The following is a 12,967-nucleotide window of genomic DNA, read 5'->3' on the forward strand; positions in this document are numbered from 1 at the left end:
GTTAACATTATAAAATAGCGAACTCTGCCTCTGAGGAAAGATTGGCATTACAAACATCCGATCTCCCCCCAAGGGAGGCACAAATCAAAAGAAAAAAATGGCACCCCAGATGGGAGTGACCTTTACCCATGCCAACAGCCAAATAGCAGTTCACACACACTGCCAGCCAAATGCCAGCCACACACACCACCAGTCAAACGCCTTTTCACACACACCATCGGCCAAATTCCAGCCACACACACTTCCAGCCAAACGCTATTCCACAAACCACCAGCCAATCACAAATTCACACACCGTCTTCCAATTGCCAGTTCACACACATCACTTCCCCAACAACTATATATAAAAAACTCCAGGGACAATATGCCCCCATGGGGACCGAAAATGATAATTCCTTTGTGTCTAGTGGTGTCCCCCCCACTCGGAGCAAATTCGCCTAAAAAATGACTGACCTACACCCAAGAGAGTAGAAAAAAGGAGAGGCCGGTTTTCAAAATGAGGAGTGACCCTTGCCCAAAGGGCCACTCCTCCAACATATATAAATAAAAATTCCCTAGTGGTTGGTGGTTTTCTGACCCCGTGGGCAGATCGCCCTAAAAAATGGCCAATCTCCCCCAAGGGGCAGAAAATAAAGGAGATGCCCATTTCAGAATGGGGAGCCACCATTGCCCAAGGGGCCTCTCCCCAATCATATATAAAATAAAAATTTCCCTGGTGTCTAGCACCTCCTCCAGGGCAGATTGGACTAAAAAAATACCTATCTGCCCTGAGGGGGTGGGAAACAAAGGAGATGCCAATTTCCAAATGGGAAGCAACTGTTGTCCAAGGGGCAGCTCTCCAACATAAATATATAAAAGCTCCCTGGTGTATAGTGATTTGCTACCCCCTCGGAGGAAGAAAATGGCCTAAACATATCCACCAAAATTGGAGAGCGACGTCTAACCAAGGGGCCACTCCAAGCAACAAAAAGACAATCCTGGTGTTTAGTGGGTGCATTCTTGCTGCGTTATTGTTGTCCCACCTGCTATCCCACAGCAGGAACACACTGAAGAAAGACAGTGGAGAAAAGAAAAACCCTTCCCTTTCTCCCGATGTCTCTCTTACCACCCGATCCCTCCCCCACAGGCAAGAGGATTTACCTTCCTCACTGACTCACTGGATGCAAATGGCTTCCCTGGCAACTTTTGATGATGTTGGCACACATGTTGATGTCATCAGATTGCCACAGGTCAGGGAAGGGGGTGGCAGCAGAAGCACTTCCACTGCCATCCTCGTGAACTTAAGTCGCAAGGGTCCTACAGGGGGGCACCAGTGGGTGGGTGCTAGGATGAGGTGATCACATCCTCAGCATCCAAGCGGTGGTGTTAAGGATGTGTTTAGCACGTCCAGAGCACCCAAGTGGTTACTCATTATACTCCAAGTATTGCATACACATATCCATTATCAAAAAATGAAATTTAATAAATCAAATTAGTTAACAAAAGCTTTTGTCTGCTTCTAACAGTGACCCCACTACAAGAAATAATTTGAGTAGTCCAATCAGTCTGAATTAAATTAAAATCAAGGTGCCTGTTGCATGGCAGAGGCCCTTCCAAAAAGAAACTTACACAGTTTTACTTCCACTTTTGTTAGCCCACAGCAATGGACAATCAAAACCGTTGAAACACGTTTCGGTGGACAACATGGCGGTATCAGGGGTCTACCACACAAAAACATGTGTATGAACATTGAGTGAGAGGGTTAGAAAAAATAAGGCAATTGTGCATTATTACATGTTGCCTGTAAATGGTATGTGATATTCTGACGGTCCTAACCAAAAAACTCAAAGGGGTCAAACAACCATCCTTCTACAGTGTTTGATTGACAAATGATCTGTAAGTGACCTATAATGTTGTGTCTATCCAAATTGAACAAGAATAGTTACTATGATCCAATTTGTTTCTCAATAAATTTCATGTTGAATAAGATATGTGAAATCAATAAATATCCAATGGCATATATAAACAACCTGAGCATCTCATATGTCCCCTGGATAACATCCTCAAAAAACATTACACAGTAGTTCATGACTTTCTGTTTCAAAATATTCAATCAATTATATTACATATAATGTCAAAATGTATCCCTTCTTGCTAGACAGGGTTGACTAGCTCAACAAATCATCAATCACATAATATATAATTAAAAAATTAAGTTTCAGCTGGTGCAATGATGTCACTTGAAATTGAGAAGATGGTGCCACTTATGTGAAAATGTGCAACATTTAAGAATATTGGGGAACCTACGATGGAAACTTATGGACTGACATTGTTACTCAAACCAAAACTAACCTTACCTATAGTAATCCGCATCTCCAAAAAAGGAAGTGAAACTCCTTAAACATAGGCGAACTTTTATCAGTCACCCGTCTCACTGAATCACATCGGATTATGGGAACACCAGCTCAACCCAGGCGACACCGCCTACGGACTCTGAATTAAGCACTTTCCTCTTCCAAGTTACTCCCACAACTTTCAAAATATATTTCACGTTGTTTGCTGCATTTGCAAAACGTCGCAGCACATTTATTGTTGTATGTAAGAAGGAACGAGTAGATATTCATATGCCTTATCCCCCTTCCAGCACAATAGGCACTACAGGGGCCTGTGTCACTCCTTTGCATCCAGGGCTTTGTGCTCATCCACTTCCATACTCACTCTGGTTCAGTGACGCAAGAAAGTAAGACTTCCCGGTTGATCGTTTCCTTTGCAGCAGCCCGCGTTGCAACAATCCGACACCGAAGCCAACTGCACATCATCAAAGGAAACTGTGGAGGACACTGTTGTGATCTTTAATGCCACTACCACCTTGTACGGTCAATTAAAAAACATTCCCATGATGCAAGGAGTGCTAGAATACGCCAAAACATAACTGACAAATCTGTAGCAACCTGATTTGGGTTTCGTTCTAGTTACAGTTCTAGAGGCATGGAGAGTGCTATATTACTGGACACTCCTGACACAGGCGAGTTTCTCCTAGTAGAGTAATCACATTTTGTTCCAGTTGGTTGTACTAAATATCAAAGCAAGAAGGGACAGGCACCTTTGTAGAGTCTGGATATGTTCGGGAGAGACTACATGGCCAGCTGTGCAGTACACATAACCCAATATACATATTCTTGCCCCTGAAATGTGACCTTCCTGTTTTCTTTGTGCAGAAGAATATACTGGGAAAGGTTCTTCAAGAATTTGAATCAACATAATTCTCGACCAGTGTTAATATTCTGTTTAGCACTGGTCCATCACTGACGGAACTAGAAAGAACCTTGCTTCATGTCACTACACTAATAGGTATCAAACTGTGTTGAGGAGTGCCGGTCCAGACTACTGCCATATACCTTCCAGTCAATCTATTTGCTGTGCTCTGGAAAGTATAAAGAAGATTGAAAACATCTGAGGAGCGCTTCATGTCTCTCTATGTTATGGAAAAAAGGTTACTTATCTATAATCATCACTTTGCATTCTACTATGTTGTAGTTTGCAGCACCCAGTGCTTAATTTGAGCCGGTGGTTGCCGGGCATCAGCGCTTATTTTTTAGGGCTGGCACTTATTCTCTGAATCAGGCAATTACTGCGAGCAAAAGACACATATGGGAGAAGATGGAGCAAAGAAGTACAGAAAAGCATCACAAAGGAAGAAAGCAGAAAGCTGCAAGAGTGAGCTGAAGGGGCAAAGACTGGCTGTAAATGTTTTAAAGAGGCCCGAGATGGCTTTAGGATTACGCTGCCTCAGTATTCCGAGTGCTCACATTTAAATGCATCAGCCACGTGTTTCTTAGGAGAGCTTTGGTCACGGGCACATTTTTATTGACAACTTAACCACTGGCAGCACCTTGCAGTTGCAGTCAAAATTACCACTTGTTTTTCTCAAAGTTTAAAGTTCACAGGCATCGACCATCGGAGCGTCTGAGTGCTGACATCCTCAAGATGCCATGATCCTATGAAGGTCCTACTTCCCATTCTATAGCTCAGATTGCGTGTTTTTTTGAGGCATAGATCAGTTCATATGCAGCATAACTGTAATAATTTTGCTGTAGAAGGACTGACATTCATAGACTCTACACTGTAGGGATTGATGCCTCTTGCAAGGGCGTTGGTATCAACTTGATGCAGTGGAACAAGATGGGCAAAGATCACCAAAAGGCATTTACCAGTTGACGCCTCCTATACAGATTTTAAGAAAGCAAGATTTATATTTTAGATGTATTAAATGATTTGAATGTATAGCAATACGAAGAGTGGGAGTCAATGATTAAATAAAGGAGTTTTTTTGCTGGTGACATGATGCCTTATTCCTTTATCTATATAATCATTAATAAAATAGATACAGATAAGAATGAAATCAATATGAGAGAATCTCGTGAAATTGTTACCTTGAATATCACAAAATAATACCTTATCTGTGGGCTTGCCGTTTTAATTTCTGACGGAGAAGATGGTAGATTTAGGCAGAAATTTGATTCTAATTCCATGAATGCTAGAGAGATATATTTGTTCATTAAACAGAGGAAAACTTTAGGATCACAAATTATGAACTAGATAAGGCAACTGAAGCACTGGTAAAAAATGGGACCTCTATGATAGCCCAGTTGACTAATGCTTACAATATTAAAATCTGTGTCTAAGCTCGAGGTCTCAGGTTAGAATCAATAGTCCTGATTTGTAAAGGTAAACTTGCACTTTTGTGTAAGTTTACGATTTTTTCCTATTCACAAAGGTATTTTATGAGTAGTATCTTTATGACTGTGGAATCTCTGCACTTGTGGGAGACTCTGCACATAAAAAGATAGGCCTATCCCATCTTTTTATGTGCCAAGTCTCCTCGAGGAGTGCAGAGCCTCTGCAGTCATTAAGATACTACTCGTAAAATAGTTGTGTGAAAAGGAAAAAATCATCAACGTATACAAAAGTGTACATTTATCTTTGTGAATCGGGCCATAGCTGTGTCCACACAACCCAACACTCTTTCCCGAGTTCTCCTTTTTAACACCTCCTTTCAAGTGGCATAAATGTTTGGTCCAAACCCTGTCTACTAATGTTAGTAGCTAGGGTTTGCAACAAAAAGCACAGGTGGTTACACTGGAATGCCTTTGCACCTCCCATGGAAAGTTTTATGCTACCCTGGTTTGAGTTACTTTTTCATACAAACCAACACAAATACCAACTTGAGTTGGTTTGTAAATTCTGAAAAGGAACATAATGCAAGCCCAATGCAAAGCCTTTGTAAACCTGGCTCACAACCCTATTCTCCAGGAGTGTACAGTGAAGCACTTCTCCACAAAGAAGCATAGTTTACAAGTGGAGAAAAATAGTGTACATTTGCACCTTAGTCATAACTGTAAACCACCTGAATGGCAGATTCTGCCAGTTGGTCGGATTAAAATTAGATGTGTACATGGAAAATTACGTCACTTGTGGATTTCCATGGTTATGCCATTGGATATTTATGATTCAACAAAAAATGAATATTCCAATTACCCATTAACTTACTAATTCATTCATGAATGATACACACAATTGTTATTTTGTTGTCATCATAGAAACGTCACAAATAGACAATATCATAGTGTTCTAAGACCACCGTGCAATATGAAACTGAACAACGCATATGTAGTTGTCTGGATATGCCACAATTAATATAAATGAGAATGTTGACATGTATACTTATTTTTTCTACCCTACCACAGATACCATGTGATGCAATCGTGCTGGTCTCATGCCAGCAACAGAAGACCCTCATTCTCTCAGCTTGTTTCCTCTCTTGGATGCCAGCTGTCAGCCATTGAAGCAGTGGTATGTCACTAATAAGCACGCATACATCTATATTTTACCTGTATAGAACTAAGACAAATATACACACTGGTGTAAAGTAGACTCTTCATTGTAATGTTTATCACCTTGTGTTTAACTCACTTTGAGTGTCAACTGAGAGTTTTAAAGCACATGAGAACGTATTCACGTTGAATCTAAGGTTCAGAGCCCCACTCCTTCACAATGCTTAAGCACGTTGATTTTTAGACTTTGTTTAATAAATGCTACAGAAACGTGGGCTCTTAATATTGAAAAAGTGTCTAACAAAATTAATTTGTGGGTGAAAAAAACAAAAATAGAGGCAAGCAGGTGTTTTGTTACCTATCTGTTTGCCAATAAAAACAATGTAACTCTACAAAACGATGGATAAACTAATTTTATGGTAAGAAAATAATTAAAATTAATTACCATGTTCCAATAAATGTTTGTGGTTGGTTACTTTGATTGATTGCCGAAAAATATCAGTGCTAAAAATATTCATAAATATATACTTTGTCTCATTATTGCTAACCTAAGGGGAATTATTTCTATAAAATAAGTGACTATAACAGAGTCAATCCGTCCCTGCTCTTCTGATGTGAAGATGTTGCGATTTTCACTCAAGTGTAAATTGGGCACTACTGAACAAGTGTACTTAAAGAATGTCTCTCCATAAAAAGTCTAAGACTGTGATGACATTCTAAATACTCTTTTTCCACAAAAAACAAGGGATTCAAAGGATAAATGCCACTTGTGAGTCACCTGCATGTAATGTGGTGCAATTTCAAATAAATAAAAAATAATCGCCAAAAAGAGCTATTTTCCCGTATAGTGGTGGAAGACTACCGCCTTCAGTAACAGTTAAGCAGCACACTACCGTGTAGTGATCAGTAGTAATGAACAGGTCATTTTAACCCTGTGTAAGTGGAGTATGGCCTACAAACTCATTTACCCTACAGGCTCATACACCCTTGGCTCACATCAGGTAGATATGGAGTGATGTGCAGTGTAGAAGTGGTGACTCTACCCTTGATATAAGAGTGCAGTACAGGGACAGAGCAGTACTGCATAGTACCTGTGGTAGTAGGGCATGTGCTGAATGTATGTATGCCTGCAAAGAATGTATGACATGAAGGATGTAGTGCTGTGCAGTGTATGCACAATAGAAGCATGTGCTGGGTGTATGTGTGCTTGCATAAAGTGTGACAAGCGAAGGGTGAAGTGCTCTGCAGCACGTACATGGTGAGTGTGTGTGTGTGTGGTGGCAGAGTGTGTGTTTGTAAATAGCACACCCTGGTACAATATATGAAGGCTACATACTGAGCAATGCAAACAGACTGAATATGTGTGCTGAATGCACAGATGGCTGTAGTGGCACAGTGCATGCTGGAAACAATACTTGAGAGTAAGTGTACTGGAAAAATACACTAAGGGGCATATTTAAGAGCCCCTAGCGCCACCTGTGTGTCACTTATATTGACGCTCTGGTGGCGCTATGCACTGCACCGTATTTACAAGGTGGCTTTAAGCCACTTTTTGTGGTTTAACACCACCTTGTAAATACGGCCCCTTCACACGCAGCACTTTGCGTGGAAGGGGCGTGCAATGGCTGTTGCTGTTGGCGTGCCACAGCAACACCAATTGCGTTTTGACACTGCCCCAGATTTATGAGTTTTCGTAAACCTGAGGCAGCGCCAAAATCTAATGCCACCCCAGGTGTTCATTGTGCATCACACATAGAAAGAGCAAATCGCCATTTAAGATTGTTTTTGTGCAGGAAGGTGTTCCTTCCTGCACAAAAACAATCTCCCCCTCAACGCAGCCATCCTTGCACTATGGTGCAAGGGTTGCAGCATTGGTGCATGGAGCATATTTAGTGCCGGGGCAGGGGGAACCACAGGGGTGTGCTGTATTCTAGTAAATACTGCACATCCCTGCGTTTTGAAAATGATGGTGCACGTCGCTGCAAAATGTCTCTTAAATCTGGCCCCAAGTGCAAGTGTGCATACAATAGTACATTATATGGAGGACCCTGGGTTCCATTTTGGTAAGTCCAGGCCTGCCTGTCACAGACATGAAAAGGTAAAGAATCCTACAGACAGATTTGTGTAGTACTAGATTCCAGTGAGCTGGGTGGGACACACTGGAGGACGGAGGAATGGATTCTTCCTTTACACTTTAAAATGTTCCTCTTTGATTCAATGATAGGGCACAAGGAAGAGACCTTGACACATCACAGGAAAAGGAGATAGGGCTTATTTAAGAATCATATTAAGTAGGGCTGGGAGCACGGGATTAACCTTTTAATACACATATCACTGTGGCTGACATCCAGGTGTGAACTCTGGTTACTCCTAAGAATTGTGTTGCGGGACAAGCAGTTTCGGCGTCTTGCCTGCTGTGACAGAAGTCCTTTTAGGAGAAAAGAAGAAAAGGAGAGATGTAGGCTTCTAAAGAAGTAGGACCCCAACATAAAACATCAAAGACTCACAACCTAAATCACATTGGTGTTTGGAAAAGGACAATAAGAAGTGGAGGTTAATGCCCCAAAATTTGTCGTCTGAGACTAAAAGACTGGGTATATCTTGAATTTCAATCACCATATATAAATGAAAAGGTTCTCCTGATGTACTCAGCAGACCGTAATGACTCTTGATGTAAAGCCATGCAAAGTAGCACACTATATATACACTGTCATCTGTAGGCTGTTAAGGGCTCCTGCATTATAGACATTGGAGACAGGCTATGATGCGTATTGTAATACTATGCTGCCTTAGAAATATCAGACTGTCCATTAGTTCAATAGCAGACAGATCAGGCCCAAGACAGCTGGAAGCTGACTTTCACTTTTGAGGCCTGGATGTGTTGGTAGGCATTACAAAAGGCTGCCCGTCATAAGGGACGCTGTGTTCTAATCATTCATTTAACAATCCAGTATGAAGAAACCTGAAGTGTTTTCTATGAGTTGCAGCCCTGGTTTACCTCTGCTGACCCAAGTGAGCTTACAGTAGTATGCTGAAGGAAAGACAGAAACATTTGTTTGGACTCCAGTGTTCATTATGACTCTTGGTCCTCTGATAACCTTGCTGTTAGAAATATGCAACATGTTCATCTTTCAAGATATTTATGTGACACACTTTTTACTCCTGCAGGAGAAGTGAATTAGAGGAGCTATCAATGAGTGGTCTGTCTGGTATATGGTTGATGAGGCTGGATGAGGTAGTAGGTCATAAGATGATGTCTTATATGCAGAGAATTGAGTCCTGATTCAGGACAGCGTGGTTTAGTTCTGACATGCATGTTGGAAGCACTTCTTGAAGCAGTATGTTTTTCAAGGGTTTGCTAAATTTGCAAGAGGTTATTTGGGTTCTTAATGGTGGGGTCTGACTGTCCAAAGTTAGGTGTCAATGGTTTTGTTAGTCCTTTACCTGTTTCTTCCTTGAGGTCTTCCCCAGGCATCTTAATGTGTCCCAGTTTCCTGAAGGCAATATATCACAATGCCAAATGTTCTACATGTTCTGAATCCAGAGGGCTCTTTTGCTTTTTGTTTTGTGCCTAAAAGATATAAAGCCTTGAGGTTTTTTATTTGTTGTTCAAGTAGGCAGTGGAGTGGGTCCAAGGGGAGAGCAAGGTCACCCACTTTTTATATTATGAATCATGCTGGTCTCCTGGTACTGGATCCTTTTTAAATAATTGAATTGGGATATTGAGTAGGTTATAAAAGATGCCAGTATGGACAAGGGAGGAAAAGATTATGGTTATGGTTAGTTCAATATGTTTGTTAATTTGTAGAAGCATGAGTATTTCCCTCATAATTTAGAGCATGGGATTTGCTGATTTAACTGCCTTCTTTACCAGGGTACTGAAGATATCAAGGAATCAAATACATCACTAAAGTTTCTCCACTGTTTTCAGAAGTCTTCACAGGATTTGAGGCTAGGGGAAATTAAAGGTGATGCTCCTTCCATCACATTCCAGACAACTTTGTAACTTTTTCCCTCTCACATAGCAAGGACAGCTGTCTTGCTCTTTTGAGGTACATTAAACTTTACTTCATCAAGACAAAATGTTGTATGGTCCAATATTGACCCCCAACATATTGAAAACAGATATATTATGACCATAAGGTCAACACCATGAATAATTTCAAGGGAAATGTAAATTTAGTATTATTAACATTTAAAAAGTACATGTCTATTATACAACTACAATAATATGGAGAAGACTATGGGCCTCATTATGAACAGGGCAGGATTTCCCATCGTGTTCAGGCTGGCAGTCTAAAAACAGACCGCCAGCCCATTGAGTACCCCGCCGGCCACATAATCAACATTCTGCTAGACCAGAGGCGGAAACAGAGTTTCATCCAGCCGGCCCAGCGGAATGCTGGGCCTGGATATTGCCGACGGCTCCACATGGAGCCGTCGTCAATACAGCAGTGCGTCGGGTGCAGCAGCACCCGCCGTGCATATCACTGCCCATAAATCGGGCAGTGACATGCGTGACGGGGCTGTGAACGGGGGCCCCCTGCACTGCCCATGCTATGTGCATGGGCAGTGTAGGGGCCCCCACGGGCGCCCCGGAGCCCACATTCCGCAAAGCCTTTCCCTGGCAGGGGAAACTGCCCACCTGGACCATGTGATCACTCCCCTTGGTATCTCCATGGGTAGACTCACCAACCTCCTTGGTTATTCATGATTCCCTATCACCCACCCAGCCCTTCCCACCATATCAACATGAATATACCTGTAAAACCAGCACCCCCATGCAAGTGATTAACCAATCCACCAAAAATGTAATCACCATATCCATTGTAAACTTGCAATGGACCCTTTACTTTGATAAACTGCCAGTTTCTGTCTGCCCTGGAATTCCAGATCTATGTTCAACTAGTCAACGTGCCTCCCTGAGCACTCGTATTCCCAACCCCCTTTACCTCACTGCTATCATCAAAATCTGGATCAGTCTTAAAGACTATGACATGCCACGTGTTCGTTTCAACAAACATTACACACACACACACACACACAACATGACATACCTATAATTATGAGGACCGGCCATTGACCATAATGAAGTGTGTATTTACTATGCGTGCTTTGATAGGAGGGAAGGTCATAAAGCGGATTGAGGCAAATATAACTGCACTTTTAGGCCCATATTTATGAAAAATTTCGCACAACTGCGCTAGCACTGCTGTGCGTCATTTAATTTAACACAAGCAAATGCCATGCCCTAACGCCATTTATGCACCCTATTTATAAAATGGTGCTAAAGAATGGCTAGCGTCTCAAAACAAGACTCTAGCCAGTGATGGATGGTGTTATGGGAAATGGTGCTAGTGGGTCAAAAATGACGGTTGGCTGATTAACAGCAAAATATATGCCACTAGTCAGCCTATGGTCATTTTTGGACGCAGAAGCAACCAAAAAATTATTTATAAGTATGAACAGGAGTCATTACCTCTACCCCAAAGCCCACCACAGGGGACCAGTGTCCCCCAGGGCAAGCCCAACATACCCAGTGCCAGGCAGGGAGCCCCATGTAAGGGCCCACCAGTGTCACACCACACACTTACATGTACTCTTACCTGCAACTTACCTGGGATGGGCTCCCTCCTCCTTTAGTGTCCCTGTGGTGTGGGTGGTGGTGATGCTGGGGGTTGGGGTGGGCATCTTTGTGCCCATTCCATGGTGTTTCCCCATGGAAATTGGCCTGCCCATTTTCCAACCGGTCTGAACTTCCAGTTTGTTTACCACTGAGCATGTCCCTGGTAGGCTGGAGCCAGAGAAGGCCATTTTGAAGGCTGAGGCCCCCCTGCCTGTTTCTCCAGCGTATCCAGGCAATTACAGCAGGTGTGGTGGAGGGCTTCAGGAGAGAGAGAGACATAGAGGAAAGAGAGAGAGAAAGAGAGAGAGATAGATTCTTATGGAGGAATAGAGCAGTGCTGGTTGGAACATTTGTGCTAGGACTGTTTTGTCTCCCAGTGGCCCACCTGGAACTGAACTGATATCATCTAAAGCTAAGTGCTCCAAGCCGTTGATGTTCTAGTTTGCGGCTTCCTCCTCCTCCTTTCCAACTCATTCTTCTCTGTTTGCCTTCCCTTTTCACATGCTTTCATTCTGTCCCCAGTTTGAATCCTACATGAGTATAATGCTCATCATTACATCCACCTTCTCTGCAGGGGCGTACCTTGGTGAGTAAGACGGAGGGGGGATTCAGCTTTCCCAACAATCATCCTGCATATCAAGGTAAAATACATTACCTGAGAAGCAGGGAAAGATGGGTGCTTAAGGGGCAGTAGAAAGGGACAGCACTGCAAATTGTTAGCTCTACTTGAAACTAAATATTTTGTAAAATAACCAACATTTTGAATAACTTCAAAACAGAGAGGAGAGAAAAAGTGTGTATGTGTGTTTTAGTCTGTATGTGCATGTGAAAATATATACCAGACTGAAAAAACTTGTTCTCAGCTATTTACCATATAATACAATTATTAGAGGGGTGTAACACCCCAAATATTCCCACTGATCATCGCCCGCGCTTCTCTGTCACTAGATTGCAACAACTAAACTATCAGAAGATGTGGCAGCATCTCATGTCTATATTGTTAAAGCTTTAGGTAACACTTTGGTAATAAACAAGCTTGATTACAAGGCCCTCACCAACGCCGGACCTGCCTACATCAACTACCACCTCTCTTTCCACCAACCAACCAGAGACCTCCGCTCAGCCTCCTCACCCAGGCCCTCGTTCCCCGCATACAGAGCGAATGCTGTGGAGGGCGTTCCTTCTCCCCCCTCGCTACCAGATCCTGGAACAACCTTCCCTTCCTGAAGGACCTCAGAAAGCAGCTCAAAACATGGCTTTTCGACTGCCAACAACAGCCTGATGAGGCCTAGCAGCACCCCTCCAACCTCCAGCGCCTGAAGACCCCTAGGAGTGACAAGCTTGCACTCTACAAGCATTCTTGATTGAGTATTGCCAAAGATTTCTTGTCAGAATCCCACACATCATGTTCTCTCCCATCAATAAAATTAGTTTAGGTTTGTTACCTGCACTCTCTTCTTCTAAACCATTCATGCACCTAACACCCCAAATATCAACTGTTTTGTTGTCTATCTGTTGAACACTAAGCA

At 42.5% G+C, this 12,967-nt stretch overlaps 1 protein-coding gene across 1 annotated transcript in view; it reads left to right on the forward strand.

Moving 5' to 3' along the window:
* Positions 1-12,967, forward strand: part of FLT3 (fms related receptor tyrosine kinase 3) — a 519,185-nt gene that overhangs the window by 468,256 nt on the left and 37,962 nt on the right. Inside the window, exon 23 of the mRNA XM_069202208.1 lies at positions 5,726-5,831. Coding sequence (XP_069058309.1) covers positions 5,726-5,831 — 106 coding nt within the window. The remainder of the gene's footprint in view (positions 1-5,725; positions 5,832-12,967) is intronic.

This window comes from Pleurodeles waltl, chromosome 8 (genome assembly GCF_031143425.1).
Source record: "Pleurodeles waltl isolate 20211129_DDA chromosome 8, aPleWal1.hap1.20221129, whole genome shotgun sequence".
NCBI classification, from domain to species: Eukaryota; Metazoa; Chordata; class Amphibia; order Caudata; family Salamandridae; genus Pleurodeles; species Pleurodeles waltl.